A 19,880-nucleotide genomic window follows, 5' to 3' on the forward strand; every position below is an offset into this window, starting at 1 on the left:
TTCCCTCTTAGAACTGCTTTTGCCACATCCCTTAGGTTTTGGGTTGTCGTGTCTCCATTGTCATTTGTTTCTAGGTATTTTAAAATTTCCTCTTTGATTTCTTCAGTGATCACTTCATTATTAAGTAGTGTATTGTTTAGCCTCCATGTGTTTGTGTTTTTTACAGATCTTTTCCTGTCATTGATATCTAGTCTCATAGTGTTGTGGTCGGAAAAGATACTTGATACAATTTCAATTTTCGTAAATTTACCAAGGCTTGATTTGTGACCCAAGATATGATCTATCCTGGAGAATGTTCCCTGAACACTTGAGAAAAATGTGTATTGTTTTTCTTGGATGGAATGTCCTATAAATATCAATTAAGTCCATCTTGTTTAATGTATCATTTAAAGCTTGTGTTTCCTTATTTATTTTCACTTTGGATGATCTGTCCATTGGTGAAAGTGGGGTGTTAAAGTCCCCAACTATGAATGTGTTACTGTCAATTTCCCCTTTTATGGCTGTTAGTATTTGCCTTATGTATTGAGGTGCTCCTATGTTGGGTGAATAAATATTTACAATTGTTATATCTTCTTCTTGGATCGATTCCTTGATCATTATGTAGTGTCCTTTTTCTCTTCTAATAGTCTTTACTTTAAAGTCTATTTTGTCTGATATGAGAATTGGTACTCCAGCTTTCTTTTGGTTTCCATTTGCATGGAATATCTTTTTCCATCCCCTCACTTTCAGTCTGTATGTGTCTCTAGGTCTGAAGTGGGTCTCTTGTAGACAGCATATATATGGGTCTTGTTTTTGTATCCATTCAGTCAGTCTGTGTCTTTTGGTGGGAGCATTTAATCCATTTGCATTTAAGGTAATTATCGATATGTATGTTCCTATTCCCATTTTCTTAATTGTTTTGGGTTTGTTATTATAGGTCTTTTCCTTCTCTTGTGTTTCTTGCCTAGAGAAGTTCCTTTAGCATTTGTTGTAAAGCTGGTTTGGTGGTGCTGAACTCTCTCAGCTTTTGCTTGTCTGTAAAGGTTTTAATTTCTCCATCAAATCTGAATGAGATCCTTGCTGGGTAGAGTAATCTTGGTTGCAGGGTTTTCTCCTTCATCACTTTAAATATGTCCTGCCCCTCCCTTCTGGCTTGCAGAGATTCTGCTGAAAGATCAGCTGTTAACCTTATGGGGATTCCCTTGTGTGTTATTTGTTGTTTTTCCCTTGCTGGTTTTAATATGTTGTCTTTGTATTTAATTTTTGATAGTTTGATTAATATGTGTCTTGGCGTATTTCTCCTTGGATTTATCCTGTATGGGACTCTCTGTGCTTCCTGGACTTGATTAACTATTTCCTTTCCCATATTAGGGAAGTTTTCAACCATAATCTCTTCAAGTATTTTCTCAGTCCCTTTCTTTTTCTCTTCTTCTTCTCGAACCCCTATAATTCGAATGTTGGTGCGTTTAATGTTGTCCCAGAGGTCTCTGAGACTGTCCTCAGTTCTTTTCATTCTTTTTTCTTTATTGTGCTCTGCAGTAGTTATTTCCACTGTTTTATCTTCCAGGTCACTTATCCGTTCTTCTGCCTCAGTTATTCTGCTACTGATCCCATCTGGAGTATTTTAAATTTCATTTATTGTGTTGTTCATCGTTGTTTTTTTCATCTTTAGTTCTTCTAGGTCCTTGTTAAATGTTTCTTCCATTTTGTCTATTCTATTTCTAAGATTTTGGATCATCTTTACTATCATTATTCTGAACTGTTTTTCTGGTGGACTGCCTATTTCCTCTTCATTTGTTAGGTCTGGTAGGTTTTTACCTTGCTCCTTCATCTGCGGTGTGTTTTTCTGTCTTCTCATTTTGCTTATCTTACTGTGTTTGGGGTTTCCTTTTTGCAGGCTGCAGGTTTGTAGTTCCCGTTGTTTTTGGTGTCCGTCCCCAGTGGCTAAGGTTGGTTCAGTGGGTTGTGTAGGCTTCCTGGTGGAGGGGACTAGTGCCTGTGTTCTGGCAGATGGGGCTGGATCTTGGCTTTCTGGTGGGCAGGTCCACGTCTGGTGGTGTGTTTTGGGGTGTCTGTGGACTTATTATTTTAGGCAGCCTCTCTGCTAATGGGGTTGTATTCCTATCTTGCTAGTTGTTTGGCATAGGGTGTCCAGCACCGTAGCTTGCTGGTCGTTGAGTGAAGCTGGGTGCTGGCGTTGAGATGGAGATCTCTGGGAGATTTTTGCCGTTTGATATTATGTGGAGCTGGGAGGTCTCTTGTTGACCAGTGTCCTGAAGTTGGCTCTCCCACCTCAGAGGCACAGCACTGACTCCTGGCTGCAGCACCAAGAGCCTTTCATCCACATGGCTCAGAATAAAAGGGAGAAAAAGTAGAAAGAAAGAATTAGTAGAAGAAGAAGAAAGAAAGAAAGAAAGAAAGAGAGAGAGTGAGAGAGAGAGGGAGGGAGGGAGGGAGGAAGGAAGGAAGGAGGGAACGAAGGAAAAAGAAAGAAGATAAAGTAAAATAAAATAAAGTAAGATAAAATTTAATAAAGTTATTAAAATAAAAAATAATTATTAAGAAAAAAATTAAAAAATAGGACGGATAGAACCCTAGGACAAATGGTGGAAGCAAAGCTATACAGACAAAATCTCACACAGAAGCATACACATACACACAAAAAGAGGAAAAGGGGAAAAAATCATAAATCTTGCTCTCAAAGTTCACCTCCTTAATTTGGGATGATTCGTTTTCTATTCATGTATTCCACAGATGCAGGGTACATCAAGTTGATTGCGGAGCTTTAATCCGCTGCTCCTTAGGCTGCTGGGAGAGATTTCCCTTTCTCTTCTTTGTTCTCACAGCTCCTGAGGTTCAGCTTTGGATTTGGCCCCGCCTCTGCATGTCGGTCGCCAGAGGGCGTCTGTTCTTTGCTCAGACAGGACGGGGTTAAAGGAGCCGCTGATTCGGGGGCTCTGGCTCACTCAGGCCGGGGGGAGGGAGGGGTGCGGAAGGGGTGGAGCCTGCGGCGGCAGAGGCCGGCGTGACGTTGCACAAGCCTGAGGCGCGCCATGCATTCTCCTGGGTAAGTTGTCCCTGGATCCCAGGACCCTGGCAGTGACGGGCTGCACAGGCTCCCCGGAAGGGAGGTGTGGAGAGTGACCTGTGTTCACACACAGGCTTCTTGGTGGCGGCAGCAGCGGCCTTAGCGTCTCATGCCCGTCTCTGGGGTCTGCGCTTTTAGCCGCGGCTCGCGCCCGTCTCTGGAGCTCCTTAAAGTGGCGCTGTTAATCCCTTCTCCTTGCGCACCAGGAAACAAAGAGGAAAGAAAAAGCCTCTTGCCTCTTTGGCAGCTCCAGACTTTTCCCCGGACTCCCTCCCGGCTAGCCGTGGCGCACTAACCCCTTCAGGCTGTGTTCACGCCGCCAACCCCAGTTCTCTCCCTGCATCTGACCGAAGCCCGAGCCTCAGCTGCCAGCCCCGCCCGCCTCGGCGGGTGAGCAGACAAGCCTCGCGGGCTGGTGAGTGCTGGGCGGCACCGATCCTCTGTGTGGGAATCTCTCCGCTTTGCCCTCCGCACCCCTGTGGCTGTGCTCTCCTCCGTTGCTCCAAAGCTTCCCCCCTCCGCCACCCGCAGTCTGCGCCCGTGAAGGGGCTCCTAGTGTGTGGAAACTTTTCCTCCTTCGCAGCTCCCTCCCACTGGTGCAGGTCTCGTCCCTATTCTTCTGTCTCTGTTTATTCTTTTTTCTTTTGCCCTACCCAGGTACGTGGGGGAGTTTCTTGCCTTTTGGGAGGTCTGAGGTCTTCTGCCAGCGTTCAGTAGGTGTTCTGTAGGAGTTGTTCCACGTGTAGATGTATTTCTGGTGTATCTGTGGGGAGGAATGTGATCTCCGCGTCTTACTCTTCCACCATCTTCCCCTTTTCCCTAGGTGTACCTTTTCATTAAGGTGACAGAATAACTTTTGAGGGCAGCATCACTTGTTATAGTAGTTAGTCATTTTGTAAGTATGGAAAATCCTGTAACTCATGCTGGTTCTGTTGATTTGAACAGCTGGCCTCCCGGTTCGTGCTGCTTTGCCCATAGGTGGATTGGGAATCTTACATTAGGAGTGATAAAACTGCTGACAGGATTTCACAAGCTGACGTAAATGACGCTGATTATAACATGAAGATTATTAGGAGGGATTTTGGATCTCTGCAAGCTTTGAAATAGTACTATATTTTAAACTCCACTTGATGTGAATGAAAAATGAGATCCTCTCATCATTAGAATTAATTTATAATGGGCTTCTCTCAAAACTGACCCAGATCAGACAGTATGAGGTTCACATTAAGTGGGCTTATACTACACAGATATGCAATGTTCAGTATATCTATAAACGTAATTGCTTTAAATTTTTCATACTAATTGCCCTGAAACATGTACATTAAAGAAGTGAACAGCAAATTTCCTGAAATATATGTCCAAAATGATTCTAATTTGCATAAATGTTAGCCAAGGAACAGATGCTGTACCTTTGTAAAAATTTTAAAACATATTATACAGAGACGTTGTGGTGTAACTTGGTGTTGCTCACCAATCCTAACTTGGGTGAAATACTTTTAGCAGAACATTGACAAGGACAAGTGAAAAAAAGACTTCATTGTTTCAAACACCAGCTTATCTTTAGACTAATATAAAGGATTTTGTTTTATTGTGGTATTTTAGATCCAGCTTTCTAAAATTTAATTATAATTAAGACTTTGTGGACATTATTTTTGGACTGTATTTTTCTAAATAATATTGATCACTTTTAATATTTATATAGTGAGTATGTAGTATTTTGAAACTAGAAAGAGAAAAGTATACAGAAGAAATTAATTTAGCCCATAATACTACCATATTATTGTTTGCTTTATTGTCTTTTGATCTTTTATATATTTTCAAAACTGTGACATGTAGGATTATGCAGTTTTACATCATGCTTCTTTCACCTAATATTATACTGTTATCCATTTTATTATACATTCTTTACAAATTTAAGGAATTGTATAATTCTCCAAATGGATAGTGTGCTTTATTTTTGGAACCCAAGACATCAGGTTTTTTTTTTATATTGCTGTAAATAATATTTTGAACATCATTAGTTTTGACATTTTACTCAGGATGATTCCTAGACATGGAATTTCTGGATCAAATGTACATGGATGTTTTAATTTCCTTGACGTATTACTAAATTTCTTTTCCCAACTGTTAAATGTGTAGGCAAAGCACACCCTTGTACTTAAGTCTCTGCATACAGAGAGACTTTGCATCCTCCAGCTTCCCTCTTTGTCTTCGTCCTCTTTCTGTCCACCACAAAGATCCATAATGTGTACTCTACGTCCTCTTTCTAGGATGTTTATATTTAATTTTATAATTGTAGTTACATTATAGACATAAAAAAATCTGTTTAAATAATTTTGAATCTTCCTTTTATATTTTGAATTCCATATTTTTTATTCACTGTTCAGTATAGAATGTATGTGTATATGCACACATGCACATATACACATGTACATATACATATACACATATACACATGTACATATCTGGTAAATACTTTTTACTCATCTCTTGGATATTTGTATATGCTTGTATATATACACAAACTTTTAAGAAAGTTTAAGATACACACACTTTTTAAAAATTTATTTAGATTTTATTGACATATAATATTATATTGGTTTCAGGTATACAGGACAATGATTTGATATTTGTATGCACTGTGAAATGACCACCATAGTAAATCTTGATAACATCCATCACCACAGAAAGTTAACTTTAGGATTTAGTTTCTTGGCACCTTTCCAGTATGTTCTACAATATTATTGACTATAATCACTATGCTATACAGTACCTCCCCCATTACTTATTTATTCTGTAACTGGAAGTTTTTACCTTTTGATCCCCTTCACCAGTTTTGCCGACTCCCCAGCCCCCTTCCCTCTGGCAACCACCATTCTGCTCTGTGTATATATGATTTTGGTTTTGTTTAGTTTTTGTTTTTGAGTTTCCACATATAAGTGAAATCATACAGTATTTATCTTTTTTTCTGAATTATTTTGCTTAGCTTAATTTTCCCAAGGTCCAAGGTTGTCACAAATAGCAAGATTTCATTCTTTTTTGTGGCTGAATAATATATTCCATTGTGTGTGTGTATTATTTATAGATAGATAGATAGATATACCACTTTTTCTTTATCCATTCATCCATTGATGGCCACTGGGGTTATTTCCATATCTTGGCTATTGTAAATAATGCAATGAACATGGGGGTGCATATATTTTTTTTGAGTTAGGGGTTTTGTGGGGATTTTTTTAGATAAATACCAAGAAGTGGAGTTACTAGATCATATGGTAGTCCTAGTTTTAATTTTTTGAGGAAACTCCATGCTGTTTTCCAAAGTGGCTGTACCAATTTACATTCCCACCAACAGAGCAAGGGAGTACCCTTTTCTCCACATCCTTGTCAAGACTTGTCATTTTGGTAATAGCCATTCTAACAGGTGTGAGGTGTTATTTCATTGTAATTTTGATTCACATTTCCCTGATGACTAGTGATATTGAACATCTTTTCATGTACCTGTTGACTGTTCGTTTGCCTTCTTTAGAAAAATATCTATTCAAATCCTCTGCCTATTTAAAAATCAGATTGTTTGGTTTTTTTTTTTTTTTTGCTATTGAGTTGTATAAGTTCCATATTTTAGATATTAACTCCTTATCAAGTATATGATTTGCAAATATATTCTCCCTTTCAGAAGGTTGTCTCTGCCTTTTGTTGATGGTTTACTTTGCTATGCAAAAGCTTCTTTTGTTTGATGTAGTCCCACTTGTTTATTTTTGCTTTTTTTGCCTTTGCTTTTGGAGTCAGATTTAAAAATTCACCACAAAGACTCATGTCAAGGAGCTTGCCATCTATTTTATCTTTTAGGAGTTTTATGACTTCAGGTCTTACATTCAAGTCTTTAATCCATTTTGAGTTAATTTTGGGGTATGGTGTAAGATAGTGGTCTAGTTTCATTCTTTTGCAAGTGGCTGTCCACTTTTCCCAACACCATTTATTGAAGAGACACCCTTTTTCCATTGCGTATTCTTGGCTCCTTTGTCACTAATTAATTGACCGTATACTTGTAGGTTTACTTCTGGATTCTCTGTTCCATTGACCTATGTGTCTGTTTTCATGTCAGTGCCACACTGTTTTGATTACTCTAGCTTTGTAAAATAATTTGAAATCCAGGAGCATGATGCGTCCAGCTTTGTTCTTCTTTCTCAAGATTGCTTTGGTTTTTCACAGTCTTTTGTGTTTCCATACTAAGGTTAGGATTGTTTGTTCTGTTTCTATGAAATAACATTAGAAGTTTGATAGGTATTGCATTGACTCTATAGATTCCTTTGAGTAATATGGACATTTTAACGATATTAACTATTCCAATCCATAAGCATGGAATATCTTTCCATTTCTTTGTGTTTTCAGTTTCTTTCTTCAGTGTCTTAGAGTTTTCATAGTACAGGTGTTTCATCTTCTTGGTTAAATTTATTTCTAGGTATTTTATTCTTTTTGATGCAATTGTAAATGGGTCTGTTTTCTTAATTTCTTTTTCTGTTAGTGTATAGACATTTTATGCCTTGCCACTTCACTAAATTTGTTTAGTAGTTCTAACAGTCTTTTTGTGAAAAGTTTAGGGTTTTCTCTATATAAAATCATTTCATCTGCAAATAGTGACAGTTTTACTTATTTCTTTCCAATTTGGATGCCTTTTATTTTCCTTGCATAATTGCTCTGGCAAGGACTTCCAATACTATGTTGAATAGAAGTGGGGAGGGTGGACATTCTTATCTTGTTCCTGATCTTAGAGGAAACACTTCTAGCTTTTCACTGTTGAGTATGTTAGCTGTAGGCTTCTCATACATGGCCTTTATTATGGTGAGGTACATTCCCTCTGTACCCACTTTGTTGAAAGTTTAACATAAATGGATATAGAATTTTGTCAAAAGCTTTTTGTACATCTGTTGAGATGATCATATGGTTTGTATTCGTCATTTTGTTAATGTAGTGTATCACGTTGCTTTGCAGATGTTGTTGATGGTGAACCATCCTTACATCCCTTGAATAAATCCCACTTGATCATGTTGTGTCATCCTTTTAATGTATTGTTGAATTCAATTTGCTAACATTTTGTTGAGGATTTTTGCATCTGTGTTCATCAGGGATATTGACTTGTAATTTTCATATATGGTGATGTGCTTGTCTGGATTTTGGTGTCACAGTAATGCTGCCCTCATCGAATGAGTTTGGAAGCATTTCCTCCTCTTAAACGTTTTGAAAGAATTTGAGGAGGATAGGTATTAACTCTTCTTTGAATGTTTGATAAAATCCACTAGAAAAGCCATCTGGTGCCAAACTTTTGTTTGAATTGGTAATCAGAACCCTCCCACAATCTCTTTATGTGTTTTGGTCTGTTCAGATTTTCTATTTCTTCCTAATTCAGTCTCTAAAGATTGTGTGATTCTAAGAATGTGTTCATTTCTTCTATGTTGTCCAGTGAGTTGGCATATAATTGTTCCGAGTAGTCTTTTAAGATCCTATGTATTTCTATGCTATCAGTTGTAACATGTCCTCTTCAATTTTGGATTTTATTTATTTAAGGCCTCTTTTTTTCTTGGTGAGTCTGGCTAAGGGTTTGTCAATTTTGTTTATCTTTTCCAGGAATCAGCTCTTAGTTTTACTGACTTTCCTATTGTCCTTTTAGCCTCTATTTTATTTATTTCTGCTCTGATTGTTATTATTTACTTTCTTCTACTAACATTGTTTCTTCTTTTTCTAGTTTCTTTAGGTATAAAGTTAGATTGTTTATTTGAGATTTTTCTTCTTTCTTGAAGTAGGCCAGTATTTCTGTGAGCTTCCCTTTTAGAACTGCTTTTGCTGCATCACATAGGTTTTGGTATGTTTTATTTCATTTTCGTTTGTCTCTAAGTATATTTTTATTTCTCCACTGATTTTTTTCATTGACCCAGCAGTTGTATGTAGCATGTTGTTAAATATCCACGTATCTGTGAGTTTTACAGTCTTCTTCTTGTAATTGATTTTAAGTTTCATGCCATTTTGGTTGGAAGAAATGCTTGATGTGATTTCAGTCTCCTTAAATTTATTGAAATTTGTTTTATGGCTTAACGTATGATCTGTCCTGGAGAATGTTCCATGTGTACTTGAAAAGAATGTGTTTTGCTGCTTTTGGATGGAATATTCTGTATATGTCTATTAAGTCAATCTGATGTAAAGTGTCATTAAGGCTGGTGTTTTCATATGATTTTCTGTCTGATCTATCCACTGATATAAGTAGGGTATTAAACTCCCCTACTATTATTGTTTTGTTGTACTTTCTCCCTTTAGGTCTGTTAATATTTGCTTTTTATATTTAGGTGCTTCTATGTTGTGTGCATATATATTTTAAAAATTACATATTCTTGTTGAATTGACCCTTTTATCATTACGTAGTGTCCTTCTTAGTCTGTTACTACAGACTTCGTTATAAAGTCTATTTTGTCTGATATGAGTATAGCTATCCCAGCTTTCTTTTTGTTTCTGTTGAATATTTGCATGCAATATCTTTTTCCATCCCTTCATTTTCAGCACATGTATGTCCTTATATCTAAAGTGAGTCTCTTGTAGGCAGCATATAGATGAGTATTGTTTGTTTTGCTTTGTTTTGTTTTGTTTTGTTTTTTAATCAATTCAGTCACTCTGTCTTTAGAGTGAAGAATTTAGCCCATTTACATTTAAGGTAATTATTGATAAATATGAATTTACTTCCATTTTGTTAATTTTTCTGCCTGTTTTTTTGTAGTTTCTCTCTGTTACTTTCTTCTTTTGCTCTCTTTCGTTGTGCTTTGATGACTTCGTTTAGTTGAGATTCCTTTAGTTGTTATGTTGAGATTCCTTTAGTTGTTATGTTGAGATTCCATTCTCTCTTTTGTGTGTGTGTATCTAGTTTAGGTTTTTGCTCTGTGGTTATCATATGGTTCACATATAATGTCCTATGTATATAAAAGTCCATTTTAAGTTAATACTAACTTAAATTTGAGTTTATTCCAAAACTCTACATCTTTACCTCTCCACTACATTTCATCTTTTTACTTCTGTCTCTTAGGTATCCCTTAAATAATTATTGTATTTTTGTTAATTTTGCTACTTTTGTCTTTTAAACTTGACACTAACCTTATAAGTGATTAATCCACTATCTTTGCTAAATATTTATCTTTACCAGTGAGAATTTGACTTTCATATATTTTCTTGTTATTAATTAGTGACCTTTCTTTTCAGGTTAAAGAAGTCCCTTTAACATTTCTTGTTAGGTTGGTTTGGTGGTGATGAACTCATCTAACTTTTGTTTGACTGAAAAACTCTATCTCTCCTGTCATGATGAGTGATAATCTTGCTGGGTGGAGTATTCTTGGTTGGAATTTTTTTCTTTCAGCACTGAGAATATACCATGCCACTCCCTCTGGCTCATAATGTTTCTGCTAAAAAAATATGCTGCTAGTCTTATTGGCTTTCCTTCACACATAACAAGTTGCTTTTCTCTTGCTGCTTTTAAGGTTCTCTTATTGTCTTCATTTTTTGGACATTTTAAGTATAATGTATCTTGGTGTAGATCTCTTGAGGTTCATCTTATTTGGAGTTCTCTGGGCTTCCTGGACCTGGATGTCTGTTTCCTTTCCCAGGTTAGGGAAATTTTTTGCCATTATTTCTTCAAATAAGTTCTGCCCCTTTCTCTCTGTCTTCTCCTTAGACCCGCATAGTGTTAATGTTAGGTCTCTTGGTGTTTTCCCATAGATCCCTTAAAATCTCTTCACTTTATTTTTACTTGTATTATTTTTTTATTATTATTATTTTGCTGCTCAGTTTAGATGAGTGTCCTTGCTTTGACTTCCAGAACACTGATTCTTTCTACTGCTTTGTCTAGTCTGCTATTGAATCCTTCTAGTGTGTTTTTTAGTTCAGTTTTCGTGTTCTCAGCTCTGTGACTTCTGTTCTGTGCTTCTTTATATTTTCTATCTCTTTGCTGAAGTTCTCACTTGTTCATCTATTCTTCTGAGTTCAGTGAGCAATTCTGACTATTACTTTGAATTCTTTATCAGGTAGATTACTTATCTTCATTTCATTAAAATCTCTTTGTGAAGTGTTGTCTTGTTCTTTCTTTAATAACATATTTCTGTTTTGTCATTTTGTTTGGTGCTGTTTCTGTGTATTGGTGAAACATCTACCTCTCTGAGTCTTGAAGTAGTTGGCCTTGTGTAGGTGATGAACCTTATATTTTAACCTTGCCCTAGTGGTTGGTTGTCTTTTGAAACTTTGTGATTGTCTAAGCAGCCTGATTGATTCTTGATAGGTTCCTGGTGTTGAGGGTGTGCCGAGACCTGTCAGTGTTCCAAGAGGAAGGATCTCATTTTGCACTTAGTTTTGGGCTTTTTGAAAGTCAAACCCTCGGGCAGCAGGTTTTGAAGTATGCACGTATATAGTCCTATGGGCCATAATCATAAACCCTGCTGGCCTCCAGAACAGGAAATCTGGAGATGACCGTTGGGCAACATTTCCATAAATCAGACCTCTAGACAAGTGTATAAGCTCCTTTCTGGGAGGTATCTTTGAGCTGCAGTGAGGCGAAGGGAGTGTGCAAGGGTAGTGTCTTACATTCCCTGAGAGTGCCTCTGTACTCTCTAGATGTGTGGCAAGCCTGAAGCCTCAGGCTGAATCTCCAGGACAAGCAAATAGGCCTTTTTCATAAGAAGACTGGAGGTGTGTTTCAGTCTGCTGCCTGTGCAGTGGCCTGGGGGTGGTAGCCTGCCAAGAACTATCTTTCCAATTGTTACAGTCCCATGGAGCCCAGGAATGCAAGTCCCATTGGCCACCAGGGCTAGGTGATCAGAGGGCATCCTCTTTGTGGATCGCATGCACCTGCTGGCTCTAGAAGGGCATCTGGAGGGCACAGGGGGCTGGACATGCTCCTTGGCTTTGGCATGACATCAGGAAAAATCCTTGTCTGTGCTCCCCTGCCGGTTTCAGCAAGGGAGTGGGAGAGTGTCATGACTGCTCTCACTAGCTGGTCCCAGCCAGGGAGTGAGGGAATGCTGCATCTACTCATCCCTGCCTGCCTTAACCAAGACAGTGGGAGGGTCCCATGTCTGCACACCTGCCTGGGCTAACAGGGTAGAGGGAGAGTGCAGAATGGTGTCTGCCAGCACCCCAGTCTCCAGAAAGAGTCCCAACTGTCTCTTGTTCCTCCAGCAGATGTTTGAAGATTAGCATAGGAATCTCCTTCACATTCCGGGCACTTTTCAAACTGCTACTTTTGCACTGGGTCCTAGGGCGAGTGAGACCTCGTGCAAGCCTTTTATTTATTGATGTATGTATGTATGTATTTTTAAATGACTTTTTATTGGAGTACAGTTGCTTTGCAATGTTGTGTTAGTTTCTGCTGTACAGCAAAGTGAATCAGTTATATGTATACTATATCCACTCTTTTTCAGATTTCCTTCCCACTTAGGTCACCACAGATCATTGAGTAGAGTTCCCTGTGCTATACATTAGGCTCTCATTAGTTATCTATTTTATACATAGTAGTGTATATATGTCAAGCTTTTTGAAAGGAGAATCTCAGTTCACTTCAACTGTCGACTGAAAAAAAATGCACCACCTAAAAGTTGAGGGTTATGTTTTATTTGGTGGACAAAACTGAGGACTTAAGCCTGGGACACAGCATCTCAGATAACTGAGGGACTGCTCTAAAGAGGCAAGGGCAGGAGCCAGGACATATAGGAGTTTTTGCAACAAAGACCAGGTAGTCGGAACATCAAAGATTACTGTTAATTAAGGAAAACCAGATATCTCAGGTTAAGGAATCTAGTGCTTTTCTATGTACGGGAAGATGCAAATTCTGGGCTCACTGAAATCATCCCTTTGATGTGCACCTCAGCTCTCTGGGGACCAGTATCCTGTGCTTCTCATCCTGAGTCTCCTCAGGGTGCACTATGGGGGTGGCTACAGCAGATGGCTGCTAGATAGGGGGCAGATCTTGCCTCGATCCTGAGTTCCCTCAGGGCTCAGCGTTGGGAGCAGCAGTAATGTGATGGCTCGATGGCTGCAACATCCTTTGTTTACTGACATGGCAGGTGGCATTTTTAGTTCACACAGCCCTTTGGGTCCCTTGGATGTGAACTCCTTTGGTTTCTAAGCCAGACATTTTGGGGGCTCATCTCTCTGTTGTAGGTCCTAAGGGCTGGAGAGGCTGATATGGGGCACAAACCCCTCACCCTAGGGGAGAAGCTCTGGATTTGTGAGATTCCCTCCCTATTGTGGGGCTCTGCACTAGGCATGGAGTTTTTGGTGAGACCACGTCTCTGTCTCTCCTACCCATCTCAATGTGGGTGGGGCAGTTCAGCTAGTTTATTGTGGATGGGGCAGTTCAGCTAGTTTTCAGTTCTTTTTCAGAGGGAATTATTCCATATGCAGCTGTAGATTTGGTGTGTCCATGGGGCAAGGTGAGTTCAAGGTGAGCCTCCACCTTGGAGCACTTCCCCCCAGCCTCCCACACATGTAGTTTTAATTAAGGTAGGCACTTTATTTTCTGAATTCATGTAAAGCTGAGAATGTCTTTCTGTTGCTTTGTTATATAGAAGCTACTTTATTGGGGATATTTATGGATTAAGACACAAAGGTTTGTCTATGTGTCTTATTTCAATGGACATCTGGGGTGGCCAGAAGCTATGCAACCAGCGTTTTTTTTTTTTTTTTTTTTTTTTTGGCGGTACGCGGGCCTCTCGCTGTTGTGGCCTCTCCTGTTGCGGAGCACAGGCTCCGGACGCGCAGGCTCAGCGGCCATGGCTCACGGGCCCAGCCGCTCGGCGGCATGTGGGATCCTCCCGGACCGGGGCATGAACCCGTGTCCCCTGCACCGGCAGGCGGACTCTCAACCACTGCGCCACCAGGGAAGCCCTGTGACCAGCCTTTTTAAAATCCTTGATAAGAGGCCCATTTGTCTGTCTGGGTGCTTGCCGTCATCCTAATCCCCACCCCAAACACACACACTACTTTTTTTCCCAGCCCTTATGTGCGTGGACGTGTGGATGATTTTCCATAAACTCTAGCTGGAATGTGAGGAGCCTTTTTGATGTGTAAAATCAAGTGTTGTTTTTTTTTTTTCTCTATCCTATTCTGAAATGTTTCTTTAATTATCCCTTGATCATTGTTTACCTTACAAATCTTGTCAGGTACTCAAAAGTTATAATTGATAGACAAACGTACATTTTCTGACCTCATATCCATCATGTCTCTTTTCATTTTCATCTTTATCCTTTATTTAATTTACCTAGATTGTTTGTCCTTCACGGGACTGTGTATGTGTTTTTATTGTCAATTCTACTATTGTATCCATTGTGGGTTTGTCGTAAGGAAAATAAGTAGAATACAGTGTTCATCAAGTTAATAACTATATTTGAATAAAATCTTTGTGCTGAGTGACATGAGAAGTACATGCTGGGCAAAGCAAGCCTGGGGAAGCTGACATTTTTCACGGATAATGTTAGAGACAGTGAACATTGACACCAAGGACGATGGGGAGATGGGTGTGTGCTTTTCTTCTAGGTTACAGCAGTATTAATCTTCACTAACTGGACTATATATACACTAATTGAATCATACTGTAGAAATAGTAGAAGGCTTAGTGAGTGCAGTCAACCTCGTATCCGTGGGTTCCACATCTGTGGATACAGAGGGCTGACTATAAAAGACTTGAGCATCCACGGATTTTGGTATCACCAGGAATTGGTCCTGGAACCAATCCCCCATGGATACTGAGGAATATTTAAGTACTTGGGTTGGGGAGTTTGATTTGTTTCTAGATGAGATACTGAGGAGTAGACTTCATTTGTGTGATCACTTAGTGCCGATATACCATAATCCATTATCCACTCTTCTCTGAAGCACAATTTCATGTTGTGGAGAGTCATCCTATAATAAAAATCACAATGTAAAGGTCAACAAGTTTCCATTCTGCTATTGCAGTTTATATTTCCTTGAAATTCTTAGCTCACCCAGCTCCATTTTTATTTCATTTTATTCTCTTTTCAGCTTGTCTTGTTTTTAATTTAATCCTATCTTTTTATCTCGGTGTCTTTTTTTAAGCTTTCTGCACATGTTTTGGAGAGTCATATCTTTCTGGATACTACCAAACATGTTAAGGTTTTTTCTAAAATACTTTCTTGAAAATCATTTTCAGATTTGATGCCTTCTTCTGTGATTGAGGGTGATGTTCTCTTTCTCTTGTCCTCCAGTACTTCGTCATGGGTTCTATGTTTTCACTTTACTCATTCTAAAATGATCTGCATAGACCCTGGGATCACCAGCAGACAGTGTATATACCACCTTCTGTCCATCTGCATTTTTAAAATCTTTTCTATGAGGTCTCCCAATATCCAATGTCTTTCAGGCAATTTGGGGAGCTATGTTATACTGAGGTAGAATTTTGCCATCCCCTTTCTTTCTGCCTGTGCCTTTGATACTCTGGAATATTGGAGCCCATGTTAAGAACATTCAGTATGCGCTTTATACCAAAGCTGGCACTATAGGCACAGTCGCTATAACATTGTATTTTCTGTGACTGTAGTTCCAGTGTGGACCACTGCCAGCCCCACTGTGATCACCCTCCATTGTTTCCTGGGAGTTAATCTCCAAGGTGATTCCTAGTAGAATAATCCTATTTTATTCTTAAAGAATGATAAGGATTTATTATTAGTTAATGAATTTCTCCAATTCAGGGGCCAGAAATGATAACTGTATGAGGGTGCGGCCTAAGTTCTTTTAGGCAGGGAAAAACTTGTTTCATTTAACAAAAAGCACATGTAAGCATCATCTTCTTTTTCTCAATTCATTTCAGTTGGTGTCTATTTGTGTGTGTGTGTGTGTGTGTGTGTGTGTGTGTAGGGGTGGGGTATAGGCAATACCACAATAAATGTGCAAGTAACATAAAATTGGATATTAAAGTAAGCGTGCTATGATGAAAAATTAAACTGAAAAGGATGAAAATCCATAATCCTAGTTTCCCATTGTTATGTTGTTTAAGACATCATTAGAGTTATTTTTATGGAAAATTAATGAAAGCAGCCAGTATTGTATTTGAAATAGCTTTTAAACCACAATCCAGCAATACCTACATTTAATACTTGAAAATCTGTATTGTTATTATTAATCTCTAACTGCCTATTCTAAAATTCAGCAAGTATAATTAAAGAAGCCTACACTTAGGGACTTCCCTGATGGTGAAGTCGTTAAGAATCTGCCTGCTGGGCTTCCCTGGTGGCGCAGTGGTTGAGAGTCCGCCTGCCGATGCAGGGAACACGAGTTTGTGCCCCGGTCCGGGAGGATCCCACATGCCGCGGAGCGGCTGGGCCCGTGAGCCATGGCCGCTGAGCCTGCGCGTCCGGAGCCTGTGCTCCGCAACGGGAGAGGCCACAACAGTGAGAGGCCCGCGTACCGCAAAAAAAAAAAAAAAAAAGAATCCGCCTGCCAATGCAGGGGACACGGGTTTGACCCCGGTCCAGGAAGATCCCACATGCCGAGGAGCAACTAAGGCCGTGAGCCACAACTACTGAGCCTGCGCTCTAGAGCCCATGAGCCACATCTACTGAAGCCCGCACACCTAGAGCCCGTGCTCTGCAACAAGAGAAGCCTCCGCAATGAGAAGCCTGCACACCGCAACGAAGAGTAGCCCCCGCTCACCACAACTAGGGAAAGCCTGCACACAGCAGTGAAAACCCAATGCAGCCAAAAAAAAAGAAGCATACACTTAAACATCTTGAAGTTGAGTAAGAGAAGAGACAATGGATATAAACTTCACCTTGTAAAGTGGTTTGCCTTTTGAGAAGAGGTTTGATCCTATAGAAAAGGCTCTGCTCACTGCTTAGCACGTGGTATATGCTTAAACTGTTTTATTTAATCCTTACAACACCTTTTAAATTATTATTTATCTCTCTGAAAAAAAATAAGGTTTAGAGAGATTAAATAACTTGGCCTGAGGAGGTACAGCTAGTAAGTACCAAAACCAGGTACTTTGAACCTAAATCTCTTTGATCCAAAGATCATATTTGTAATCACCTTTCAGCTTCCACCTCCGACTTGAGCTAAGCAGAATGAACAGAATAACAAATCTACTGGTTTAAATCTAACTGTTTTCCAGAGCTCGCATGTGATTTGGCCCCTGCTTTCCTCTCCAACTTCATTTTAGAATACACACCCCAGGCTCTGCTCCTGGACACAATGGCTTCCTTTCTGTTCCTTAAATACCACATTTGAGTGCCTTTGCATGTGCCATTTCCTTTGCCTGCGGTGTTCTCCCTGGTCTCTTCCTTTCTCTGTATGCTTGCCTCCTTCTCTCTCAGGTCTTAACCCAAAAATCATTTGTTCAGAGTCCTCTTCCAACCGTGGGGTATGAAGATGGTGCTTTCCCCATTTAAAGTCCCTCCTGTCACCTGTTATTTCCTTCCTAGCATGTGACCAATCTGAAATCAATCTGCTCATTTACTTGTTATGTATCTCTCTACAGAATGTAAGCTCTCTGAGGGCAGGAACTTTCTCCCTCTTAGTTATTACAATATCTATGGAAGTTGGAACAGCACTTGACATATAATAGATGTTGAAAAAAAACAATTGAATGAAGAATGGATGGGTGACTTTGAAGTTTATATATTTGTTTTTACTTGGAAACACTGTCTTTAAATTTTTCTTGATGGGATGTATTTGAAAATATCTTTAAGAATTTTGAGTGTTCTATATCGTGTTTAGAGATTCCCTCATGGTGCAGTGGTTAAGAATCCGCCTGCCAATGCAGGGGATGTGGGTTTGAGCCCTGGTCCGGGAAGATCCCACATGCCATGGAGCAACTAAGCCCGTGCTCCACAACTACTGAGCCTGCACTCTAGAGCCTGCATTCCACAACTACTGAGCTCGCGTGCCACAACTACTGAAGCGCATGCACCTAGAGCCCATGCTCCGCAACAAAGAGAAGCCACCGCAATGAGAAGCCCACGCACCGCAACAAAGAGTAGCCCCCGCTCGCTGCAACTGGAGAAAGCTTGTGAGCAGCAATGAAGACCCAATGCAGCCAAAAATAAATAAATTAAAAATAAATAAATAAATAAATCGTGTTTAAAGCTTGATCGGGACACTTAATAACATAACCACAGACCGCTGCAACTTCCTGTGATAAGAGATTTCTGCTTTGGTTTTGACGTGCCCAATGTTCTCATTTAAATAACTAAACTAAACATGTGTATTAATTAGAATAGAACTCTTTAGCTAATTTTCTGCAATAGAATTATAGTGTTATAGAATTCTAACAGTTTTAGCTAGATGAGGACTTAGGATACTCTCTAGTCTAACTGAAATATTGTGGAAAGTTAAAAAGGCTTCTCCAAGGCTACACAGGTAGATCCAGGTCCAGAAACTTGGAACGGGGCCCTTTCCATTATATCAGGTCAACTCTTACTGTGTTTCTTCCATTCCGCTGCTCCCACCCATTGTAGTGAATATTTTTATAGAAGCAACAGATTTTATATAGAATTTTATCAAAATAATTCTGTAAAAAAAAAAAAAAGTAGCAATATTAACCAGAGTTCTCAGTTTACCTTAAACCCATAAGAAATGAAACAGTAACTTTCATGCATGCCTTAAAACTGAAATCATTGCACACTGTTCCGTCTAAGGTAGTTGTAATGTAGGCACAGAGGCCTGTGGGCTAGATCTTCATACAGAAAGGGAAAGAAGTATCAGGTTCAGGATGAAATAAATCATACAAATTTTTTTTTGTATTTTTCTACATAGTTGGCAGTTGAAACTATTGCATGTGAACCTCATATTCAGGAATCACAAATATAAAAAATTGGATTTAATAACCTATAGATTTTATGAGCAATTCTCATGCCTCAAAGGAATCCCTCATTTTTCGGAAATGTTTCTTGAAAACATAATTTGATTTACAAAACTTTATGCATATTTCTAAACAAGATAAACCTTGCCTTTATAACCTCTTAGAAGCCAAAGATTGATTTTCTAAGAAAAGAAATAAAAGAAAATTAAAAAAAAGAAACACCAAAACCAAATTACATTGTTTTGTTCATATAAGGAGATGAAGGAAAACGAACATGTGATTCATCAATACAAATAAGATGCCCAGTGAATGAGGGCAGTGAATATATAAAGCTTCTATGTAGCTCAAAAATAGTGTTTTTGCTAGGAAATTATTTGTGTAAAACCAGTATAATCAAGACCTGTGTTGTCTACTTTATTCCTCCTCTTCTAAGGTCAGCAGCGAAAGTAAGTTTTTCTCACTTCCCTCCTCCCACCCCTTACTTTTATATGGCAGAACAGACCACAGTGTAAATGACTATGAAATTTAGCTTTTCTCTGTGAATAAGAGGATGTTTATGCTGACTTGATAGAACTCCACTTCTCTTCCATTCTTTGTTCATGGAGTGATCACAGGATATGGGGAAAATATTATTCATCCCCAAATGACTATGCATATAAGTCATAGAAGCATCTACTCCTAGAACTGGGAGGGACCAAGGGGTTATCTTGTCCAAAATCTTCTTGTAGAGATCAAAATGGCCTTAGAATCCTGTGCATGTGGTGATGAGGCCTTATTTGTCTTTGTGTGTCTGTATGTGCAGGAATACATGGACTCCAACAAATACATTGAACATCTGCTGACTCAACTTGAGGAGCAACACAGAAGTCTCTGGAGGTGAGTTCAATCCACATCCTCAACTAGTAGCAGCATCTATAAATTTGATCTTGATCACGGAAGCATGGAGTTGGCAAATGGTCTCTTCTACTTGGTGCCAAA

General features: G+C 39.1%; 1 protein-coding gene across 7 annotated transcripts in view; it reads left to right on the forward strand.

Annotated features, from left to right (window-relative positions):
* Positions 1-19,880, forward strand: part of NCKAP5 (NCK associated protein 5) — a 1,056,997-nt gene that overhangs the window by 377,145 nt on the left and 659,972 nt on the right. For all 7 annotated transcript variants that reach the window (XM_070046011.1, XM_070046012.1, XM_070046013.1 and 4 more), the window contains exon 3: positions 19,705-19,778. In XM_070046011.1, the coding sequence (XP_069902112.1) occupies positions 19,705-19,778 (74 nt within the window). The remainder of the gene's footprint in view (positions 1-19,704; positions 19,779-19,880) is intronic.

The sequence above is a fragment of the Globicephala melas genome, chromosome 7, assembly GCF_963455315.2.
Source record: "Globicephala melas chromosome 7, mGloMel1.2, whole genome shotgun sequence".
Classification (NCBI taxonomy): Eukaryota; Metazoa; Chordata; class Mammalia; order Artiodactyla; family Delphinidae; genus Globicephala; species Globicephala melas.